Below are 24,958 nucleotides of genomic sequence, written 5' to 3'. Positions count from 1 at the left end.
GCCTCCAGGTAGCCCTGTACCTGCAGTGGCAACACCTCTTCACCGCTCAAGCCTTCTGTGCACCAAGAACTTCTATGAACTGTTCTCGTTGCGAGCAGAACTTCCATTCTTTTAAGGTGGGTTTCATGAGGTGAAGCTTATTTTCAGAGTGCCATATCTAGCTTGCCATGCATTTCCGAGTTTGTGGTGTATTGATTTTATGACGTCTTTGTTAGAATGCTGACGTTCATTTCTCGTCGTGCTTTTTCTGCACTTTCATATCTGCCTTCTCGTTTCCACAGATTCCGACGTGGCTTGGTACCCAGCGAAACTTTACGTTGGGTCCCTGTTCTGTAACTCTTATTATGTTGTGTAGAATGTGGCTTATCATTGGTACACACGCGTTTCTCGGACGAAGGGCTTTTGGTATGGTACAGTTAACGAGTCTGTATATATTTTACTGTTTTCGATGTTTTCATTTTGATTTTTTTACCGCTACTGAGACTGCGTATCATTCTGTGGTAAATACAGACGCACATTGCGGTAGCCGAACTGTATGTTCTCAATGATTGCGTATTACTGCACTTCCAACATATCGTGTCAATTTAGAAACATCGGTGAAAAATGCTGTGTGTCTCGCAAATTTTGCCTGAAGTGCTAGGAATTCCTGTAGTATATGCTCGCGTGGTGTTTGCTTTTTTTCTTTTTTGAAGTTGAGTCAGCGTGAAGTCTCACACAGAGGGGAGGCAGTACCAAGGCAGAAGTGCATTGGACCTCTGAGCAATTTTTGGCAACATGTCCTTTATACTTAAAATCTTGGCACTTCTCTTCAAATCGGTGAAGGAGCGGCCTAATTGCTTGGGCATTGAGTTCCTATAGTGTGACAAAGGTGGTTGGGCATTTATCTAATCTTCAGAACGTACTATCATGTGAGCATGATTATTCTGTCTGCAAGTGGTGGCTCATTTGCTTCTACATACAGACTTTTTATAGGTGACGTCCTATGTGCACCGGTTGCGAGGCGCAGACCTTGATTGTGTATTGGATCCAGTTGTTTCAGATCCGATTTTCTCGCTGATCCATATAATATACTATCATAATCTAGGCAGGATCATACAACAGAGCAGTAAATTTGTATTAGGCCTGTCCTATTTGAATCCCAGCGTTTGCGCGACAAGACCTTCCGTATGTTGAGAGATTGGGATGTTTTTTTTTCTTTAACGCTTTTATGTGTGGAAATAATATAAGCTTCCTATCAAATACTATACCCAAGAACTTCTTCTTTCTTTACTGATAATTCGGTTTGATTTAGGTATAAGGTAGGATCTGTCTGTACGCCTCGTTTGAGAGAGAAGAGAATGGCCACGGTTTTTACGCAGAGAAACGAAAACTATTTCTGTCCGCCCATGGAGTTAGTTTGTTAATCGCTAACTGAACTTGTCTTTCGCATATTGCTGTGTTGCAGGATGTGCTAGCTATTTGGAGGTCATCGACATAGAGTCAGTACATGGTTGACTTTGATACTACTTTGCTTGTCGTGTTCATTTTTATAACAAATAGTCTAGTGCTTAGAATGCATCCTTGTGGCACTCCATTTTCCCGAGTGTAACTTTTCGGCAGTTGAACCTAGGCGCACCTGCAATGAACGGTTAGATGGGAAGTCTTCGGGGCAGTTCAACATCCTTCCGCAAATACATGGCTCAGCCAGGTCCTGGAGGACTCCGAACCTTCAGGTGGTGTCGTATGCCCTTTCAAAGTTAAAAAAGACGTCCCAACTATTTTGTTGTGCACGAACACTTCACAGACGGTATGTTCGCATCATTCTACGTTGTCGGTTGTGCAGCATGATTATTTAAAACCGCACTGATGAATATCGAGGAGTTTGGGTGATTCCAAGACGAATGACAGCCTAATATTACAATAACACTTTCGAAGAACTTTGCAAGACAGCTGGTGAGAGCTATCGGTCTTTAACTACTAGCCACAGTTGGTGGCTTTCCCGGTTTCAAAAATGCGATGATGATGGCCTTCTTCGGGCCTTCGGGTAGTTTTCCGGATATCCACACTTGGTTAAAGAATGTCGGAAGTATTTCTACGGAAGCTTCGGAGAGATGGGCTAACATTTGGTAGTGTATCTCGTCAGGTCCCAGTACAGTCCGCTTACCTGCAGTCAATACTGTGCGTATTTCTTGATAAGTAATTAGGCAGTTGTAGAGTTCGTTTGTGTTGCCACTTGTTGGAAGCCTTTGTTTTTTGGCTGTGAGCTTGTGTTTCAGAACTGATTGTGTATAATGTGACGAGCTGAAAACAGCACATAATTCACCTAGAATTTTCGCCAGTTTTTCAATACTTGTCTGTACTCCAGCAGGTGTCAGCAACGGTACAGTGAAAATAGGAACCTTACTGTCCATCTTCCGAAGCCATTCTCACGTTTCTTTTGACATAGCGGTGCTGTTTATAAAAAAAGATGTCCTTTTGCCAGGATAATTTTTCAGCGTTACGACGAATGTATCTGACCTTCACTCTAGCCTTTTTAAAACTTACGAAGTTTTCCGGTGTTGGGTGCTTTATTTTGATTCTTTTTTTGCTTCTCTGCATTCGTATGTGTACCATGTGTGATTTTCTTTTACAATCCAGATGTCAGAGAGCTGGATAGTGGGGTAGCTGTTACGGTGGAGTTTGTAATAAATGCATTCATTAAGTTCATCTATGTTGAGGCTCTCTGTTTCAATTTTTCTAGGCAAGCTTTTTTTTTTGAAGAGAGCTCAGTCCACTAAATCTAGCTTTCAATGTCGTGGTTTTTGTTGGATGACTTGAGCTGATGTTGTTAGGCTCATTATTATGGGCAAATGATAGCTTCTGTATGGGTCATTCAGGACGTCCCACTTAAAATTTATAAAAACAGAAGGTGAACAAAAGATAAGTCTATGCAGCTCATTTGTCTTGAGCTAGGGGAGCAGTAGGTTATTTTTTCTGTATTAAATAGACGTATGTTATTGCTCAATAAAAAATCTTCAATGATTTGGCCTATAGTCTCAGTTTTTTCACTGCCCTGAAAATCGCAGTGCGCATTAAAAACTCCGACCACCAAGAATGGCTCTAGCAGCTGCTCTATAGGTGTTCTAAATCAGAGATGTATATTCTTAGACGTGGCTCCACGTATACGCTGCACACTGTAATCGTTTTAAATAAGTGTATGATGGCCACCACTGCTTATATTCTGCTTTAAGTTTATGTCCTTGCGCTAGTACTTCACTCTTGACTATAATAGCAACACCACCCGAGAGCCTACTTGCCTGCTCTCAGTTGTGCCGGAATACACTATAGTTTTTCAAGATGTTTCTATGTTTAGGACCTAAAGTCGTTTCTTGTAAACACAAGGCTACTGGTGAAAAAGTGGCTATTATGTCCTTTGTGCTGTTTAAGTTATGTATAGGGGTCCTCTGCAGTTCCAGTGTATACAAACCGCGTTGTATTTTATAGGTAGTGTAAAAACCTAAGTTTTGTTTTTAGGCCCAGTGATTCTAGGCTTGTTTTTTTTCAATCCAAGGAGCCCCGCCGTCGTTTTGGCGTCGGCGGTCTGGGACTACCCTGACTTGTGTCCATCGTATTGCCTGACACGATGGACATCCGTCCCGATTGTTTGGATTTGTTCGCATCTAGCCTCAACGCGTAAAGAGAGGCCTTGAGGCTCACTGACTCCGGGGTTCGCACAGCCTGAAGTTGAGGTAATGGCGCAGCGGAAGCTGCGTCCACTTTGGGCGCTGGATGCCCTGCCTTGGCGTCACTATAGGTGTGCCCAGGGCCGGCACTGAAGACCGCTGTGTTGCCACGCCCTGTTGCAGCACAACGGAATAGCTTTTGCTTTCCATCAACGAAAGACGCTTCTGCGCTTCTCTGAAGCTGATGTTTTCATTAACTTGTAGAGTAACAATGCTTTTTTCTAGTTTCCAAGTAGGACAAGCACGCTAGTATGCAGGATGACTGCCCTCGCAGTTCATGCATCGGTGTGGTTTGACTTTGCAGTTTTCGGAAGTGTGTCCCCGAGAGGCACACTCTCTGCGAGCCGTGGCCGTATCATTGGCATTTAAAGCAGCATCGCAGGTTTGGTATGTAAGGGCATAGTTTGAGTTTAGTGTAGCCAACCTTCACAGTTTCTGGTAGTATGCTCGATGCGAATGTGAAAACAAAGTGCTTTGTTTGTATTTTCTTGTTTTCTCTTTTTTTTATTATAACCTATCTGTGATGTTTTGTTCCTGCAATCAGTTTAGGAGTTTGTCACTCACCTATTCGAGGTCATCGTTGAAAATGAAGCCTCAGATGGTGCTTAAAGATTAGTGAGATGTAATAGACACTGGAATGTCTTTGTCGGCAGCGATTTTTTAAAGGTTCTCATAATGGTGCTAGTAGAGTACTTCCAAAAGATGGACGCCATTAGCTATTTTCTTGATTTTACATCCTTGCTCCAAGTGTCAGTTAGGGTTTTGGATACTTTGAAAGGGGGAAAACATGTCTCACTGTCCTTTCTGCAAGCTTGCTATGAATCACGTGGAATCTTAGAAATGTGAATTCGTTGTTAGTAAAGAACTTTACCGTTACATCGGTGCACGTCCTCTTTTGAGGGTGGCGATCAGGTGAAAAGACTGGAGAGTCCATCTAATTTGTATGTACTTCAGCCGCCCACCATGGAGCCCAATGAGGGGACGGGACAGGAACTCATGTGTAAGACCTGCCCATGCCAGCTGTATAGCACCAATATTACAACCGAATATGGCTTAACTCACGGTGGTTAGCCACACAAGGTTAACCCTTGCCGCCAGAAAACAAGAAAGTAAATAGAAAAGAGGAGTAGACAGGACAGATAAAAAGTGAGGGAGAAAGATGAAGACGTAGGAAGAGAGAGATAGGAAAAAGCGACTGCCGATTTCCCCTGGGTACGTGGGTCCGCCCAGGGGTGCCGTCTGCGTGAATCTGGGGCCAAAGGGGTGTCTTGCCTCTGCCGGGGGACCTTAAAAGTCCAATCACCCAGTGTCGACTCAACCCCCAGGATTTCCTTTTCCCCAGACACTGTTCGGCCACGCACAGCGACGTGATGAAGAGAGTCGAAACCCCCTCCCCCACCCCGTTGGCTTGGGTCAGTGGTGTTGCCACACACCAAACGTTTGATTGTGCAGACACCCCTGCACGGAGGAAAATTGTGAATCCGAAAATATGAACGGTTCGCTCAAAATGTGATGGTACCCATTTGCGTACTCCTGATATTTTGAAGTCTCTAAGATTGAGTGCAACAAAATTATCAGAGCGAAATGACTTTCAATATGATCTACAGGACATGCACATTTGAAAGAATGTACTGTAGACGTTGTTGTTCATGTTACAACTAAGAAATAAAAGCTTCCACATATGACCGGAACGCTGCCGAGCGCTCATGCAGTCCTAGGTCATTTTCGTTTTCTCTTTTTGCGAATACGCGTCAAGACACACGGCACCACTTCTCAGGGCTTCGTGAAAGCAACTCATCCTTATATTGTCAAGACAAATTTGGACACCGAGATATAGACGAGAGCATGCCTATCTCGCGCCAAGGCTGCTTTGGCGGTATACCCTCGCTACCAGAGATGCCATAGTTAGTTTGGAACAGCCAAGGCACGCCTCGCTAGCATGGCATGCAGTGGCTCTGGTAGTTTAAAATGCAAAAAAGCGCCTGTTCACGCTGCGCATCCTTATAAAATGTTATATGGGTACCACTGCGCTGCCATCTGATGCGACAACAATGAGCCCAAGAAGAAGAGATTGCTGAGCACTGCTTGGGAAGTTCACAGCACATCGCAGGAATCGTGCCGGTGCGGTGTTTTGTGACTGCACAGATTTCCGTCTACAACGAAAAACACTGAGCTCCGCCACCTTGGGATATAGTCGCAATCAGCAGAAAAAGTAGTAGCCCAGTGAAGTGTACGAGTAGGTGTACTTATTGCATTTATTCAAGTGTGACTCCTGCTGTTCTACTTTACAGCAGCGATTTGCGTGCAGTATGCCTGTAGTATGCGGCACAAAACTATTGCCGTACTTTTTCGCAGGCCATAGGATATACGTATTACGACTCACGAATGGATGCACGCACCGCGCATGTTTAATGCAACTGTAATTAGCTTACTATCGCAATGCAAAGAGATGTGAACGGCGCCGAAAGCATGGCTTTAGACTCGGTCGAATTGCGACACGCCTAAACTGTTATTAGGCGAATATTCAGGTGCTTTCAGTCGGCGTTACCGCAGTATTTTAAAATTTTGTTCTGGCTGGCACTTTTGCACCGCATGTGTGTTCCGAGTGCCCGGCAGGACTGGCAATTGATACACATGCCAAGTTTTAGTGTTACGTTGACGATAGCTTACTGCCCAAATTCTGCCTTGTTACAGCCAAGGCACGCCGCAGTTAAATCTTTCCGCTGTTTGCGTTTCTTTCAGTCGGATGATACATATTACCTGATGAAGTTGCTTCCGCAGTCTGCAATGCACAGGCTGCAGACATTTCGGACTGTCGAAGAAGGTCTTCTCGACGGTTTACACGAAATCAGCATGGAATTTCAGCACAGAAAAGCGCGAAACATGCTTACAGCCAGACTCGTGTTTTGAAGTTTCGCTTTTGATTTTCAGAGCGTCTGCTCGCGTGACAGTTGAGGGTGTTGCTTAACCACGCTTGCAACAGATGGCGCCACGGGCTTCTCAATAGGCAGTGCCTCCTTTATAATTTTCAGTGCCTGGTGGATGGGGAGGAGAACAAAAGGTGCGACCGTCGGCGCGAGTACAACCGTTCACCGCCAGGTGCCGCCACCCAAACAGGGTTTTGCGGTCTTTCGCCGCTTTCGCTCGCTGCCGGCACATCAGTTGCGCAGGTGCGGCTGCTAGTTTCGTGTCGTGATTTTTTCGACTTCAGGGTTTCTTGAGATGCTGACAATGATCGGTACAAGCAAGGCCTACTCGATCGCTAAGTTCTTGAGCTCGCTCGCAACAAACACAAGACTTGGCAAAACCCGCAGTTGCTGACTTGGCGCTCGGCCGCGGAGCAAGTTTATATAAAACCCGATTCAAAATCAGTCTACGTTCCACCATTAACCAAATCCAACTGAATCAATTTGTTGTCCCAATTCAAAATATCTCGTGAAATATTAATCCAACATTAGGAAAAAGGCGTGCCGTTTCTCTGTTCTGATATATGTGCTGCAGAGTATCAGAACACTGATATATGTGCTGCACAGTATTGCTTGTGTCGTGCAGTACAAACCAGCGGTAAAAATTCTTCATGAAGGTAATGGTTGGGCCTGCATGGGAAAATGATTTGGAGCATGTATGCCCAGCTTGACCTTTCAAGTACTCTAAAGCAGCCGTCACACTTGGGGAGAGGAACTGAACAGCTCTTCCAACGTTCATTTTTTCTATATTATTAGGGAAAACATGCTTCCGGCTCAAATATCGGACAAGTTTTACAGTTAAACCTTTCTGCATCTCGTGCAGGTCCTTGATGAAGGAAGCAGAAATTTCACATTTTGGCCCAATATCATGCGACAACAGTTGTGACCCGACGTTCTTTAACACGTGACACGGGTCGAAACTCATGAAAAGGAGTCTGTCTGGGTCACAGGGATGTTCAGTCTTGTAGATTACCAATCCATTCCCGAGAAGTTTGATGGCATTCACAATAACTTTGTGATTTTCGGTCACTATAGCCACACAATCTTAAATCCACATGCTTCCACTTCCTTCATTACAAAAACAATCAATTTATGAAGTTTTCAATTGGTCGCCGGTAAGTCCTTTCGTAAAATAGTAAGCCACTGGTATTCGAAATGCTGTGCTCATGACACTAATCACTAAACAAAGAAGTGAATTGGCTAAAACAGGGCTGCTGCTGTTTTGTTCTAGATCAACATCTACGTGCACCACAAAGCAATTCCTTTCCTTGTGGTACTGTAACTTTTCTTTTATCCTCATTTCGTCAACGATGAGAGAGCAGACCCTTGACTGAGGCTTGTCCAAGTTTTTAGCTTCTGTAGCTAACCTGCATGGTTTCAACCAGTTTGCTGAAGCCCGTCTCACCACTGGTAGTGCCAATGTAATTCGTCAGGGTTGTTCGACTTGGAAGTTTTAGAAGCGTTTCACGTCGCATGTGCTCGTATGCTTTTGTTGACAAATGTCGAAGGACCACGCACCGACGAGTTGCCTCTTCAGACCAGGTTGGCCTTTCTTTCTTAAAATTTGTGATTTGGTCTAGCAAAAACGATGCTGCAGGCTGTTGCTCTGTGGTCCTTTGTCTGACATACGCGATATCTGACGTCAAAGAATTTTCTTGCAGCTTTCTTAGCTCCAATTTGTACTTTTACACAGTCCGTTGCAACCTAAGTGCCTGGTTCCTCAGGTCATTTTCTTTTCCATTTGGCTTTTTCTGTGGTCAGCAAACTTGACACTTGCCTGCTGTCGACCTGAATATCTCGGTCACATGCACGAGGCTTGAGTGCACCTTCCTTATCATGCGTAACATCATTGCGCTGATCGGTTTGGCTGACACTATCGGCGGTGTCCACGGGCTCTGGTTCCTCCCATTCAGGTTCTGGTGGTGTGGGTGCTGCAGGTGGCAACAGCCCAGTAGCGCCGCTTGTCGCATGGCCACTCCCCACTCTCAACAGAGCACAAGCTCGCTTTTCAATGCTTGCTGTGCTTCGTTCAGCGCTTTCTTTTGGCTGCAAGTGTTTGGCGTAATCTTCAAAAACTGAAGGCACTGTACCTTTCTTCAACAGTCGTCTCTTTCCTTCAAGAAAGTCTTCGACGCGAAAATGACGGCTACATACCTTCGTGTAACATGATTGATTGATGATTGATTGATATATGGGGTTTAACGTACCAAAACCACCATATGATTATGAGAGACGCCGTAGTAGAGGGCTCCGGAAATTTCGACCACCTGGGGTTCTTTAACGTGCACCCAAATCTGAGCACACGGGCTTACACCATTTCCGCCTCCGTGGGAAATGCAGCCGCCGCAGCCGGGATTCGAACCCGCGACCTGCGGGTCAGCAGCCGAGTACCTTAGCCACTAGACCACCACGGCGGGGCTACCTTCGTTTAACAGGACGTTGCATTTGGCGACCAGCCGTCCCGCCGAATAGCGGCCAACCAACCACTTCTCTCGTACGTCGGCGGCAGCAGGAACTTCATGGAAAGATAGTCCAGGCACTTTAATTTTTTTCGTCCGACTTGCACAGTGGCACGCAGCAGTACGACATAACAAGTCATGCAAGGTACGTGGTCACAACAAAGGAAAAAAGAAAACTTCCATCGCATTCAACTCGCCAAACACAACCGCACGTGTCAAGGCACAACAAAACGAACAAGCGCTCCAGGCCGCGCCCGCACCAACCAAGGAGGTTATACTAAACTAAGTTCTAAGTATAACCTCCTTGGCACCAACACTACCGACAGAGCACCCGATGGATGGATGGATATGGCTGTACCCTTTAGATCGGGCGGTGGCTAGCGCCACCAAGCCGTAATACTTAATGAACCCAAAACTATATTTATTTTTTTCCTTAAAAAGTGAGTTTGAGGATTCGTACTTTGCAGTGAAGAGTTTAATTTTCACTCGTGCCTTGACTTTAGCCACCAATCAGATAACCTCCTTCTAGTTAAGTCTACTTGCTTAAAGTATATTTTGCCCTCCCGGTCCCTAAACCCCAGTGCTTTGAAAAACTCTGCGCCATAATCCTGAACTATAGGGTGAAGCCCTTTACAGAACATTATCAAGTGTTCGGCAGTTTCTTCTTCCTCTCCACACGCACTGCATACTGTGTCTACCCCTTCGCATTAGACCCGATATGTCTTGGTTCACAGTATTCCCGTCCTTGCCTCAAACAGTAGAGAACTACCCGAGTATTATCATAGATCCTTTCCTTGGCGATTTCCTGCTTAAAAGTTCGATAGATCTCTAGTTCGAACTTCTTAATCATGCCCATTTTCCACATGTCAGTCTCCGTTTCCTTCACTTTCTTCTTAACCGATAGTTCTTTTTGGTTTGGCCACCTGCTGTTTTCTAAGTATTTACCAGTCAACTTCCTGGTTCGCTTCCTCCATTTTGTATCGACATTCTTCATGTACAAGTAGCTGAAAACCTTCCTAGCCCAACGCTCCTCCTTCATTTTTCTCAATCGCTTCTCAAATTTTATCTTGCTGCTAGCTTCCCTGCCCACAAATGATGTCCATCCCATATCACCTTGTACTCCCTGATTTGGTGTATTCCCGTGAGCTCCTAAAGCAAGCCTACCTATTCCACGTTGCTTAATTTCTAATCTTGCTTGAACTTCTGATCTCATGCACAAGACCGCATTGCCGAACGTCAGCCCAGGAACCATGACCCTTTCCATATTCCTCTCACAACATCATACCTATTGTAATTCCACAGTGCCCTATTTTCGATCACTGCTGCATTCCTGTTACCTTTAGTCGTCACGTATATTTCGTGTTCCCTCAGGTTTGCACCCGAACCGACCCTGTTTGCACAGCGCCACCACGCAGTGGCGGCGAGCGGGAGAAACGAAAGCGCCGACGGCCGCGAGAGGGCGTTCTACCAGGCACTGAAAGTTATAGAGAAGGCACTGCAATAGGGCAGCAAGCACTGAGCTCACTGTGTTCTGGTGTATAGAAGTGTGTTAGTCTGGCCTTCAAAAAAAAAAAAAAATGGTACCCGATTGGATACGCAGGAACCGAGGGGAATAATGTGGAGTCAGCATGCATCAGTGCACCCTAAATAGCATGAACAGACAAAAAAATTAGCTACCTGCACCGTTAAGGCAATGCGATGTATAGGGAAGGCGACATGAAGTTTTTCTATCTTCCCTCCCCTCATTCTCTCATGTGAAGAGATGCATTTATTTATGCTCGCAAATAATAGACATAGATGGTAGTTCAGTGCTAGGTCTCATCTGTTCTTTTCTGTCATCATTTTTTATGCTATTTGGCCCCGATGAAGCTTCACCGACAAGCTTAAACCCATACACTTTTTCTACAGATTCACTGTGGCGTGCGTCGCCAGTATATCAATATTGGTGCTCCCCATATGTTGTCGCAATGTTACGAGCATGCATCTGCTTGCCGATGCGATAAGATAACCTCATCACACATGAACACAAGTATACAATTCTCGTTGTAACAGGTTATAACTATTCAGAAAAATTTTCTTTCGTGTCAAATCCTATTACCTACGGGTGACCTACCAATGGGTCATGACTCACCTAGAAGATATACCGAGTAGCCCACCAGTGTGCTACTCTGCACGTAAACCAAGACCTCAAAAAAGCCCGCCGAAGCAAAAGTGTTGTACTTAATATCCCAAACTTCATTTACCATTTCACAGATACCTCTATAGTATCCTGCAAATAAACCTGAGCTCCACCATTTGAAAGATACATGTGTATGTGAACTTTATTTATCTACTACAAAAAAAATTACAACAAATATATCAGTTCGAATGATAAAGCAAACTTTGAGCGCACGTATTTACCTGCACATATAAATTGGGGGCTTTGCATATGACAAAGGAAAATATTTCATTGAGAAAACTCCTGCTTTGACCTCCTCCTCCTTGCAAACAAGCTCGAATTTGCATGCTTCTCAAGTTTCATATAAATATACATGTGTTCTGTTCATGCCTTTCATCTTACTGAAGTGAAGCCAGCAGTGCGATAACAAGACCTCTGAGCTTCCATGGTTTTCCTTGATCAGTTTCCCATTCCGTCTTTTTGATACTCTTCACAGGCAAGTGGAAAAATCCTTTGCATCTACTTCTGGCACCAATACACAATGTCTGTCAAAAGTTATATTTTTAGCACATTTTTCTCATCTTCGCTATTAAAACATGCATGCAGCAACGTAACAAATCAGACACAAAAGATTCATCAGTTATTTTGTTCTAAGATTGATAACAAGACTAATGTTCTTTTCTGAATATGAACAAGTACACTTAGAAAATGAATACCCACTATAACAAACGTGCTTTTGTGTTAGATGCCACTTTTTTAACAGGTTAGATGCTATTGCAGTATTAAGGATCCACCGACATCTACTCATATAACTGCTCCCAAAAGCATTTGGCATATAATTGTAGAGCACGCTTCCCTCAATAGTTACATGCAAGTTACCATTATTCTTGTTAGTGATTTCATTTTTCTTTCTTTTGCATTTTAAAGTGTACAATTGGACATTCAGTGTGGGACAGAGATAGTTACTTGTGACCTTCGAAACAAGCTAAAGAAAAAGAGTCGTAATAACGGCATGAAGGCACGAAGGAGTGACTGTGATGGCACTTCCATCTTGCAAAAAATTATGAGGAACAACAGTTTTATTTATCTAATTTTTTTTTTTCAAAAGGTGAGCTGACACTAAGGTCCAGAGCGAGCCGTTTCATGAGATCGAAGCGGCCAACGGCGAGCATCTCCGCCGTTTTCGTACCAAGCCTATTGTGGGTCACTCTGTTGGGGGATCCCTTTTTTGCAGCAGGAACCTGCAAACAGAAAAGCGGCCCACTTAGGGAATCTCGACGAATGAATTTCTCATTATACCGTATATGGTTCTATACAACTCTGAATGGCTGCAGAAAAAAGAAGAGAGCAGATTGTCAACAATTCCCAATCACTGCAGCAAGAAATTTTGTGCCCACAAAACTACCACAAGAATCAATAGTAGCACAGCTGCATTATGCAACCCTTTGAAGAGATGGGCTGGAGGAGCGACTTCAGAGACTAGAAAAGATCACCTGGGACATTATAGTTCTTGGCCAAGTTAGAAGAGCTGGGGAGGCATACACCCTAATATTTATCGGAAGATTAGTGTGCTATAGAGGATTTCTAGACAGAAGAGTGTGTGGTGTGATATTGTGAATTAGAAAATATTTCGCAGGCAACTTTATAGAGTTGTCTAGCATCAATGAAAGGGTAGCGAGCCTCGTTATCAAACAAAACAAATGATACAAACTCAGACTAGTGCAGCTGCACGCCCCAAGAACTATTAACGATGACAGAGAAGTAGAACAGCTAAACAAGGATATTGAACCAGTAATGAGGAGAGGGTGCACCCAGTGCAAAATAATCATGGGAGACTTATTTGCAAAACGAGGAGCAAAACAAAATGGGGAAGAGGCAGTCCGTAATTTGGTACTCCCTCGAGGAATAGCAGAGGGGAGATCTTGATGGAATTCGCATAGCAGAATAACCTTCGCATAATGAACAATTATTTCCGAAAGGGTGAAAATAGAAACTTGACATGGCAAAGCTTTAAAGGACAAACAAAAAATTGAATTGATCTTATTTTATGCAGAAGCCTAGGCATTGATGTCATAAACCAGGTGCAGTGCAAAGACCATAGGTTAGTAGGGCCAGAAACAGAGCTTAATTTGAGATCTCAAGCAAGATTAGCGACAAAAAGCAACCCAATCTACATGCAGTAAAAATTAATTTGGAAGATTTTATGATTACTATCTAAATCAAAATATTATAACAGGCATGAAAAATCTTTATTAATACAGTCACAATCTGAAAATTTTTCCACATCATGTTATTATTTGTGAATGTATTGATAAAAGCAGGTCAAAGTTAAAAAAAAGGACTTTCTCATAATTAATAAAGTACAGTCTTAACAGCAACACATTGTCTTTATCATCATCCAATTTTATGCCCAGTCCTAGAAAACAGTCCTTCCCCATACTGCGTGTCAGCAGCAGCTGCTGTTGCTAAAATTCACGTCCTAATTTCGTGCCCCAGCAGAGGATATGTTGAAGTATGGTCAAATGTCACATTGAAAGATTAGGATGTCCTTTCAAATGTACACCATAATGAGCCAGCTTGATGTTCCCAGCACTCACCGGTGGCACAAAAGAGTGCTGACAGCCGGCTATTGCACTTCAATCGCCAAGCACTGTATGCTGTAGCATTAGCAGCTAAAACTAATTAAAATGTGCAGTTCTCCACAACAAAACTTTTCATTTGATTACCAAGCATGCGGTAGCAGATGAGATTGTGTCATTTCTGACAACCTGGGATTAAATAGCGTGAGAGGAAGGGCATTGCGTGCCGGTACTGAGATAACCGTGCCTGCAGAATGTATGAAACCATCGCCATCTATGTAGCAGGTCATTCATGCATCAGCTCCGCATCCGTCACACTAACAGGCGATGTGGTTAACTATCTCCGAAGTTGAGTGTTGCACGACACTGCGACAAATCACGGTATGTTTGCACGTGCTAGGTAGATCTTCTCCTTTTACCTCTATACTTCCACTTCCCGATATGCGCACAGTAAAACCTCATAAATTCGAAGTCACTGAGACTGTGAAAATCTGTAAATTAAGCCAATTTTCGAATTAACAGAACATACAAAAATGGGATGCAGGGAAGTTGAAATTATTTAAAGTATAATCAGGTCTGGTCGTTTGCTGTGCTGGCTAGTTTGCCGCTCCAAGGGTTACGTTCGCAGGGAATACAAGGGCGCAGTTTGCGTAAACAATGGGGAATGCCGAGCCTCACTGCTGCAATCGCAAACAAACAAACAAAAAAATGTCCTGATCAACTGGAACGCACACCTGCTAAAAATAAAACATCTTCAGTGCACCACAGTAGTGATGTACAGGCTGTGTATCCCGTGCTCCTCGCTGCATCAGCACGTCGATCTATATGTGACTGTTTGCCCATTCTTTCTAGTAGAATAAAGAATTTATTCATAGGCAGTGTCACGAAATTCGCAATGTTTTGGCTGGAAAACATTCTCATTGAAGCCTTCGAACAGAGTTTCTGAAGAAGGTGTAACAGGCAGGAACTCTGCCAGCAGTGCAAGTGCGCTAATTTTTGGAGAAACCGGCCCTCGGGAATTTGCATACATCGCGAATACTGTCAGACTGTTCTCTATCGAAGAAACCTGTATATTCTCAAAAATAATGGGTAAATCATGAGGCGCTCAGGTTGCGAGAAGGATGTGACATGCTGCTCGCTCGTCAACGCTGTGCTGCCAAGAAACATGTCTTGTTTTCCGCAAGCGCACATTTCAGCTGATCATGAGACAGTTTTTTTATATAATTTTATTTTCCATGCTGAATTATACAGGCTGGAATACTTTAGCTGCCACTCAGTAGTATCGCTACAATACATTGCCTAGTCGCTCTTAAAGACTGTAGTTTCCGCGGTGTTGTGGTGTAATCGGGATCAGAAATTTGTACACTGCACCAAAAGTTTTCGAGCTAACCGGACTGATGCTGACCGCCACTTCAAATTATCCGCTCAAACATGCATTGCAAAATACGGGACAGCTGAAATACTTCAAGTTAGACATATTCCAAAATAACAGAGTTCAAATTCTTGAGGTTTTTACATAGTATTTGTACAGAAAATAAACGCAGTTGGCAATCGGCGCTACTGCTGTTTGGTCCTCCTCATCCTTGTTTTATGCTGTTTTTTACTAAGATTGGTATACTAAAAATGTAGAATGAGGTGAGAGGCTTAAACAAGCTCTAATTTGCATGCGTTTCAAGTTCTACGTATATGTATGTGTGTGTGTGTATGTATGTATGTATGTATGTATGTATGTATGTATGTATGTATGTATGTATGTATGTATGTATGTATGTATGTATGTATGTATGTATGTATGTATGTATATATATATATATATATATATATATATATATATATATATATATATATATATATATATATATATATATATATATATATATATATATATGAGATATGGCACAACGGGAGCGTTGTGCCATATCTTCATCAGGGGATGAGTTAACTCATCCCCTGATGAAGGGAGGACCCCTCCCGAAACTGTTGGGAAATAAATATATTTATCCTTGTTGACAACGCTCCCGTTGTGCCATATCTCATACCTTCACGAAGACTAACTGGCCCATTGCATTATTACTCCCACTATCTATCTATCTATATATATATATATATATATATATATATATATATATATATATATATATATATATATAGACAGGCTAATATATATATATATATATATATATATATATTAGAGAAGAGACACAACTTAGCGGTTGCCTTAATTTTATTTCCAACGGTTTCGACTGATGGACCAGGTTTCGTCAGGGTTTGCGAACAACCCTTAAGAAGACCGGTCCACCGTTCGAAACCGTTGGAAATAAAATTAAGGCAACCACTAAGTTGTGTCTCTTCTAAATTATGTTTGACCCATTGATCAAACTTCTTCAGGTGTGTGTGTGTATATATAGATATATATATATATATATATATATATATATATATATATATATATATATATATATATGCACACATGTGTTCATGAATCTCACCTTACTAAAGTGCTGCCAGCAGTGCCATAACAAGACCTCTGAACTACCATGCTGGGTATTGATCAGTTTTTATTTCTTTCTTTTTGATACTATACACATGAAACTGAAAAAAAAACACAATTTTTTCTATCTCTTTGTTGGCCTTGATCAGTTTCCTCTTCCATCTTTTTGATACTCTGCACACGCAAGTAGAAAAAAACAATCCTTTGCATCTACTTCTGGCACCAACACGCTGTCCTGAAACTCTTTATGGAAGAGAAAAGTATACAACCACTGCATACTGGCAGTTCTGTATGGGGCTGAAATATGGAGATTAACAAAAACAAGAGCAAAATCTGACAACCACACAGTGTGCAATAGAACATAGAATGATAGGAATAACATTGAGAGATAACACACTAGAGTAGCAGATAGCCTAGTTGATATCACGTGAAAAAAAATGGACCTCTGCTGGTCATGTAATGCATACAACAGACAACCGGTGAACAGTGAGCAACCGAATGGTTACCAATGAATGGAAAACAAAGTCAGGGAAGGCAAAGAGTTATTTGAAGCATCCAAATTAGGAAGTTCGCAGAGATAAAATGGAATCAGGTCACACAGATTAGGGTAAAGGTCTCCACTTTGCAGTGGTCCAAGACAGGCTTAGGATGATTATGAACTTAAGAGGATGCTCCGCTGGCCAAACAGGCACCATGTACTATAGTTTTTCTTGTACTTTAAAGGGGCCCTGAAACACTTTTTCAAGTAACCACGGGATGAATTCACTGGAAGAGCTTATTGCCTCACGAATTCAATGCGTCAAAAATTTTAAGAATCCGACCAGTGCGAAAGGAGTTACAAAGATTTGTCGCATGCTGTAATTGCATTCTCTCTTCTCTCGTCCCGACCGAATATCACACCCGACAAATGTCACACCCGACAAATGTCACACCTGCCTCGCGACCTTGAGCACTTTTTTTTTCTTCGAAAGCGCTACTTTTTCAGTGTGATTGCGCACGCACGTGTAGAGAGTAGTGGCCTCTTGCAGTGATCTCTGTAATAAGCGAGCGGGCCGTGTTCAAATCAGCCAATGGCTGATAGATGGGCTAGCCACGTGTGATTTTTTGGCATACTCCGTGATTTGTCGAGAGAAGAGAATGATGATTACTGGAGTTTATTGGCGCAAGGGGCAGATGTGGCCAAAGAGCGCCAAAGTGATGATAATAAACTCTGTGATGTGCAGTGTAATGATGATGTTTGATGTTTTGTGGCGCAAGGGCCATTTCACGGCCAAAGAGCGCCAGTTCATCTTACTAAAAATATAGACAATGATTGTGATAAGCGGCTGTATAAGGGCCATAAAATTCCTCGCCGTAAGGCGGGTAAGAACATACAAGTATTAAAATCATGACCATGCCGTGAAAGGCGTGTGTGGTGTGAGTAGATAACAAAAGTTGGTGATAATAAGAACGATGGTAAATATGTATGGCATTAGCACAAGTGCCTCACTCGTTCATACCCTTGCGTCCAAGGGCCGTGAGGCAAGTGCTTTCTTGTGTAGCCACCGCAGCAAAAACCTCTCAGGAGAGGTCGTGCTACGGTATGCCCGGGTATATGACATGAAAGCTATGAATTTCTTTTAAAAACGCTAACAATGATTTATGACTAAAAAGCGGTTCCCTACCGACAAACATTTCAGGGTGTAAAGGTATATGTTGTCGGTAGAGTAATGGAAAATGTTGTTTTCTTAGAGTTTCTAAGTGTTTACACTGAATTAACATGTGAAGGACGGTTAAGGGTTCACCACATCTGTCACATAATGGTGGATCGCCACCAGACAACAGATATGTGTGTGTCGTGTATGTGTGTCCTATCCTGAGTCTCGTTAGTGTTACCTCTGTATGACGCGATTTCGATACGGGCAGCCAATGACCAAGGTGTGGCTTAATAATGTGTAGTTTGTTTTGTGTGTGTGTATTCCACTTGCTCTGCCAGTAGTCCCTGAGGTTTCGTTTGAGAGACGGCTTAAGATCGAGGGCCGGGATTGATATGGGTGTAGGGGCAGTGCTTTTGTGGGCGGATGCAGCGAGCTGATCCGCCCTCACGTTGCCTTGAATCTCACGGTGCCCCGGCACCCAGCACACTACAACATGTTGTTTGAGTGTGTAGAGTGTGCACAAAATGGAGTAAAGTGAGATGAGGACCGGGTTTTTTTGTTTTTTAAGACTGTGCAGAGCCGTTACCACACTGAAGGAGTCTGTATAAATTACTGCTTTTTGTATGTGTAATTGTTTGATGTGTTTAGCTGCCACAAGTATCGCGTAAGCTTCCGCTGTGAAGATACTTGTGCCTGGATGTAGAGGGCCAGCATCCGAGAAGGATGGGCCGACAACAGCGTAGGACACAGAGGAGTTGGACTTGGAGGCATCTGTAAAGAACTCAGGACGTGTGTATTTGTGTTGAAGTTCCAGGAAGTATGTTTGGATATGGGCAATAGGCGCATGTTTTGTAACTTAAAGAAAGGACACATCACAGTCTATAGTCTGCCATTGCCACGGTGGCAGATATGCTACAGGAGCCACTAAACTATGTTCAAGTGAGACTCCAGTTTCCTCAGCTAGACTTTTCAGGCGAACTGAGAAGGGCTGCCTCATCGAAGGCCTGTTTTGAAACAGAATGGAGCTCGACAAATCATTAATAGTAGAGTATGAGGGGTGCTTCTTATCTGCTTTCACTTTAAGGAAATAAACAAAGGACATGTAAGTTCTCTGCAGATGAAGCGACCACTCATTTGACTCAACATAAAGGCTTTCTACGGGGCTGGTGCGAAAAGCACCCGTAGAAAGGCGGATGCCCAAATGGTGCACGGGGTCCAGCATCTTCAAAGCACTTTGTGTTGCAGACTGATAAACAATGGCCCCATAATCTAAGCGGGTGCGAATGAGGCTTCGATACAGATTCATGAGACATTGCCTGTCACTACCCCACGTAGTACGTGACAAGACTTTTAAAACATTCATGGCTTTTAAACATTTTGTTTTTAGATACTTGATGTGCGGTACGAAGGTCAACTTGTTGTCCAAGATTAATCCTAAGAATTTATGCTCCGCATTGACAGACAGACGTTGACCGTTCAATTCAATGTCAGGTTCTGAGTGCATGCCTCTCTTTCGGGAGAACAAGACACACGTGCTCTTTTGTGGGTTCAGTCGGAATCCGTTTTCCTCTGCCCATTTGGAGACCTTGTTTAAACCTAACTGAACCTGTCGCTCACACATTACCAGGTTGCAAGATCTAAAGCCAAGCTGGACGTCGTCGGCATATGTACAATAAAACATATTGCGAGGAATGGACAAGTGCAAGGAATTTATCTTGATGAGAAAAAGTGTGCAGCTAAGTACACCACCTTGTGGCACGCCTGTTTCTTGGACGAATGTTTGGGAAAGAGCCGTGCCCACTCGGACACGGAATGTCCGGTTTGACAGGTAACTTTCGATTATGTGAAACATTCTTCCGCGCACGCCAAGGTGGGACAGGTCTCTTAGAATTCCGAAACGCCATTTAGTATCATAAGCCTTTTCGATATCGAGGAATACAGAGAGAAAATATTTTTTATGGACGAAGGCGTCCCTGATCTGTGCCTCGATACGAACAAGGTGGTCTGTGGTGGATCTATTTTCTCGAAACCCGCACTGAAATGGGTCGAGCAAATTGTTTGTTTCAAGGCAATGTACAAGTCTGCAGTTTATCATTTTTTCGAAGATTTTGCACAAGCAGCTTGTGAGTGCAATAGGCCTATAACTCGAAGGTAAAGAAGGGTCCTTGCCCTCTTTCAAAATGGGAATTATAATAGCCTCTTTCCAGGAGTTAGGGATAGTGCCAGAAAACCAGATAGCATTGTACAAACAAAGTAAGGTTTTTCGTGTTTCGATCGGTAGGTTTTTTACCATTTCATAAACGACATGGTCAGAACCTGGGGCAGAAGTACTGCAGGAGTTTAGAGACATTCGCAGCTCAGTTAGACTGAACGCTTGATTATATGCCTCGTATCTAGTGCATTTGTGTTCGAGTTTCTGCTTTTCTATTCTTGTTCTGTATTTTGGAAAGTGTCAGTATAGTGGGATGAGCTGGACACCTGTTCGAAGTGTGCACCGAGGAAGTTTGCCTGATCTTCCAAGGTGTCACCCTGAGTGTTTACGAGTGGAAGTGTGTGTACTTGTTTTCCTGCTATCCTACCGACCATGTTCCAGACTTTAGCTTCCTGTGTGTATGAATTGATCCCTGACAAAAACTTCTGCCAGCTTTCTCTTCTGGCCTGCCGGCGCGCTCTCCAGCATTGAGACTTTATTTTCTTGAAGGTGTCAAGATTTTCGGCTGTCGATGAGTTCCGAAGCAGCCTCCAAGCTCTGTTTTGCTGTTTGCGCGCGTTTCGGCATTCAGAGTTCCACCATGGCACACGCCGTTTTCCAGGGTGTCCATTTGTTTGTGGGATGCATTTTGTTGCAGCATCAATAAAAAATGCTGTGAAGTAGTTGACAGCAACATCAATGTTCAAAGTACTTATGTCATTCCAACCTAGACGAGCGATGGTATAAAAGTGTTCCCAGTCGGCTCTGTTTATGAGCCACTTGGGAACACGTGATGGACACTCAGTTACTGTATTTGTGCTCAAAACTATGGGGAAGTGGTCACTTCCGTACAGATTACTGACGACTTTCCACTGGAGTAGAGGCACAAGAGATGGAGATACTATGCTTAGGTCTATGGAGGAGTAGGTGTTATTGGCGAGGTTATAATAGGTTGGTTCTTTTCGATTTAGGAGACACGCGCTCGAGGAGAGAAGGAACTGTTCAATCAGTCGACATCGCGCGTCATACCGAGAGTCACCCCATAGCCTGCTATGCGCATTAAAGTCTCCAAGGAGAACATAGGGCTCCGGAAGTTCATCAATTAAAGAGTGTAAATCACGTTTTTGCAGCTGATAGCTAGGAGGAATGTAGATAGTGCAGATTGTGATCAGTTTATCAAAAAGAACTGCTCGAACAGCCACTGCCTCAAGGGATGTTTGGAGTTGTAAGTGTGTGCATGCAATTCCTTGATTCACTACGATGGCAACACCTCCGGATGATGTCATAGCATCAACACGGTCCTTTCGGAAAATGACGTATTTACGAAGAAAGTTTGTGTGTTTTGAATTAAGGTGTGTTTCTTGTACACACAACACTTTTGGTGAGTGTTCGTGTAAGAGCTCTTGGATGTCGTCAAGGTTTCTGAGAAGGCCCCTGACGTTCCATTATATAATTTGAGTGTTCATGGTGAATGTAAAATAGTGCTGTGTGTACGAAAAGCGAGTGGCTGTTTAGACAGGGAGTTTGAGTTCACTTAACAAGGCCGTCACCAGGCCCTGTTATGGGCTTTTTTGTTTTCTTGGCGCGCTCCAAGGAGCCACGCCGCTCTTTCGGCACCAAGGGTACCGACGTATCCATTGCCTCCTCGGAGGCACTGGATGCCCGCACGTGCGGGCTGCTAGTTCGAATTTCGGGCCTCGCCTGGTGAGGTGAGGCCTTGAGACCCGAGGACTCTGGAGTCTCCGGTCTCTGTTTGGGAGTAGGCGGTGTAGCCTGGGCTACAACCGCCTTGGGGGCAGGTGCCACAACCTCCGGCTCGGTATGCGCGGGCCGAAGGAGTGGCGAGGGCTGGTGCGGCGGTGCCCCCTGACGCGCCGCATCAGCGTATGTAGCTCCATAGAATGGAGCGACTCTTCGCCGTGCTTCCTTAAATGTAATGTTCTCCTTCACCTTCAACGTAATTATTTCTTTTTCTTTTTTCCAGTATGTGCAGGAGCGTGAGTATGCGGCATGGTTTCCTTCGCAGTTTACACAGTGTGGCGGTTGTTTGCAGTTCTCAGACACGTGGCCTAGGACTCCACATTGTGCACAAGTCTGGCGACCACGACAGGTTTTAGAGCCATGGCCATACCTCTGGCATTGGAAGCAACGACGAGGGTTTGGTATGTACGGCCTGATAGATGTCTTTGTGTACCCTGTTTGAATAGATTCCGGTAGTTTACTGGATGCAAATGTGAGTATTAAGTGTTTTGTCGGTGTTTCCTTATTATCTCTTCTGATGATGATTCTCTGTACATTAGTGACATTTTGGCTCTTCCACCCCTCCAAAAGTTCAGTCTCAGTCAAGTCAAGTAAGTCCATGTCAGATACCACTCCGCGAGTTGTGTTCATAGATCTATGTGGTGTTATGGTTACTGGTAAGCCACCGAAATCTGAAAGACGGTCTAGCTTTTTAAATTGTTCTTTGTCACGGATTTCGAGGAGAAGGTCTCCACTAGCCATTTTGGTTACCTTGTATCCTGTGCCAAGTGTTTCGGTAAGACATCTAGAAACCAGGAAAGAAGAGACGGTTCTGGCTTGCTTTCCAGTTTTCTCACAGTGAATGACGTGGAAATGGGGAAAAGTTTCTGTTGGCTGGTTAAAAAAGTTAATATCATCGGTGCGTACCCGCTTTAAGCCGGTACGATCAGACAGAAGAGGGAACGCTCCATGCATGCCGGTCTTATTTTTGTTCAGCAGCGTTGGCGGCCACCCACCACGGAGCCCAACAAGGGGACGCTGCAAGTTTGCAGGTGCTGAAAGCTTGCAGACGTCAGCCGTACAACACTGCCATAACCCAATGCGCCTAGATCAAGGTAGGCTATTTGCACAGGGTTAACCCTTGCCGCCTGGAAGAATGGAAGTAAACAGAAGAGAGTAGACGACAGGACAGATAGATAGGGAGAGATAAAGACGAAGATGAAGGGAGAGAGAGATAGGAAAAGGCGACTGCCAATTTTCCCTGGGTGGGTCAGCCCAGGGGTGCCGTCTACGTGAAGCCGGGGCCAAAGGGGTGTGTTGCCTCTGCCGGGGGGCCTTAAAGGTTTAATCACCCAGCTTTGGCTCAACCCCCAGGATCCCCTTTTTCCCGGACACGGCAAAGCCACGCACGGCTAGGCGTGGGAGGGAGTAGAAACTCCCCCGTTAGCTCGGGTCTGTGGTGTCGCTACACACCAAACGCCTACTTGAGCAGGCGCCCCTGCGGGGTGATGTGCAGTGTAGATAAAACAGATGTGACGTGGCTGTAAATGGGCCTAAAAACAGTCGCTGTAGGTGCATAAAAATATATATATAGTAAAATTATGGCAATGACAAATGATGCGTGCTATGGAAACATAAAATGGTTTAAAAGTGATATGTATGTGAAATAAAAACTTGGCATGGAGCACCAGTGCCTCGACAGAGCGCTTAAAACAAGAGCATGGAGGCCTGGGCTTATTGAAAGCTGCTATCACAGCGGCATCCTCTGAACAGAGGATGCGCTATGAACCTGTTGGGCTAAAAACATTCAGTGTTGGGCTAAAAACATTCAATACTACATCCTTTAAAAAGCTTAAAACTGATTTTGCATCAAAAAGCGGCTCTTCACCGAGAAACGTAATCGGATGTAGAGGAAGATTATAGCGGTATGCTAAAGCAAAATATTGTCACGGGGTCGTGACGTGGCCAAAGACAGAAAACTTCGTGTTGGGATTTAACTGTTTATTTGGGCGAACCTGTGCCCGGTAAAGGGAAAGTCTAATTACAGCAGCAGTCTTGCACAGATAGCAGTCTCGGACTGATAGCGGCGAACGCAGCGTCGGCCTTCGATCAACAACTGACAAGCGGCGAAGCGCGTCGGCATTTATACTCTTGCCGTCGAATGTTCTAGCGTTATCGCTGGTGGTGGCGTAGGTTCCAGAACAATCTGTACCGTTCGCACAGTGGGCGTGATCTTATCGAAATGATCTACTACAGTCCGGAACCTTCTAGAAAACTGCAGGCGCGGTTTGCGCTGAGAATCGTGCGGTGTTTTCAGACGATAACAAAAACTTGGGAAATGGAACGTGGCATTGCCCCCCTCTGAAAAAAAAGGCATCGTCCCGATGCTTTAACTAAAGATGAAAGTACAATAATAATGCAAGAAAGTACAATGAATAAATTACGATACAACAATAATACAAAAAAAACACTAGTTCAGTTTGTTAACGCGCATGAAACGGCTTGAGGCGCGCGACATGGACGACTTCAGGTCGCGATCGGCGTCGTTGAGAGTTCGTGATGCCGTCGGGGACAACCTCGTAATCAAGCTGGCCGAGCCGTCGAACCACCCTGTACGGTCCGAAGTACCGTCGCAGAAGCTTTTCACTTAGTCCACGTCGGCGTATCGGCGTCCACACCCAAACACGTTCACCGGGCTGGTATTCCACGAAGCGTCGTCGAAGGTTGTAACGGTGGCTGTCGGTCGTCTGTTGATTCTTGATACGGAGACGCGCAAGTTGTCGGGCTTCTTCGGCGCGTTGAAGGTACTCGCTCACATCGAGGTTTTCTTTGTCGGTGACGTTGGGTAACATGGCATCGAGCGTCGTTGCCGGGCTCCTTCCGTAGACCAATTTGTATGGAGATATCTGCGTCGTCTCCTGCACCGCCGTGTTGTATGCGAAGGTCACATACGGAAGAATGGTGTCCCACGTCTTGTGTTCGACATCGACGTACATTGACAGCATGTCGGCGATCGTCTTGTTAAGCCGCTCGGTG

General features: G+C 44.2%; 1 protein-coding gene across 8 annotated transcripts in view; it reads right to left on the bottom strand.

Moving 5' to 3' along the window:
• Nucleotides 1–12,347: 12,347 nt before the first annotated feature.
• Nucleotides 12,348–24,958, bottom strand: part of LOC119176042 (uncharacterized) — a 475,621-nt gene continuing 463,010 nt past the window's right edge. For all 8 annotated transcript variants that reach the window (XM_075881071.1, XM_075881082.1, XM_075881076.1 and 5 more), the window contains one exon: nt 12,348–12,525. In XM_075881071.1, the coding sequence (XP_075737186.1) occupies nt 12,479–12,525 (47 nt within the window). In that variant the 3' untranslated portion in view covers nt 12,348–12,478. The remainder of the gene's footprint in view (nt 12,526–24,958) is intronic.

The sequence above is a fragment of the Rhipicephalus microplus genome, chromosome X (genome assembly GCF_043290135.1).
Source record: "Rhipicephalus microplus isolate Deutch F79 chromosome X, USDA_Rmic, whole genome shotgun sequence".
Taxonomy (NCBI): domain Eukaryota; kingdom Metazoa; phylum Arthropoda; class Arachnida; order Ixodida; family Ixodidae; genus Rhipicephalus; species Rhipicephalus microplus.
Note: the sequence above shows the minus strand (reverse complement) of the source record. Positions and strands in the feature narration are given on the sequence as shown.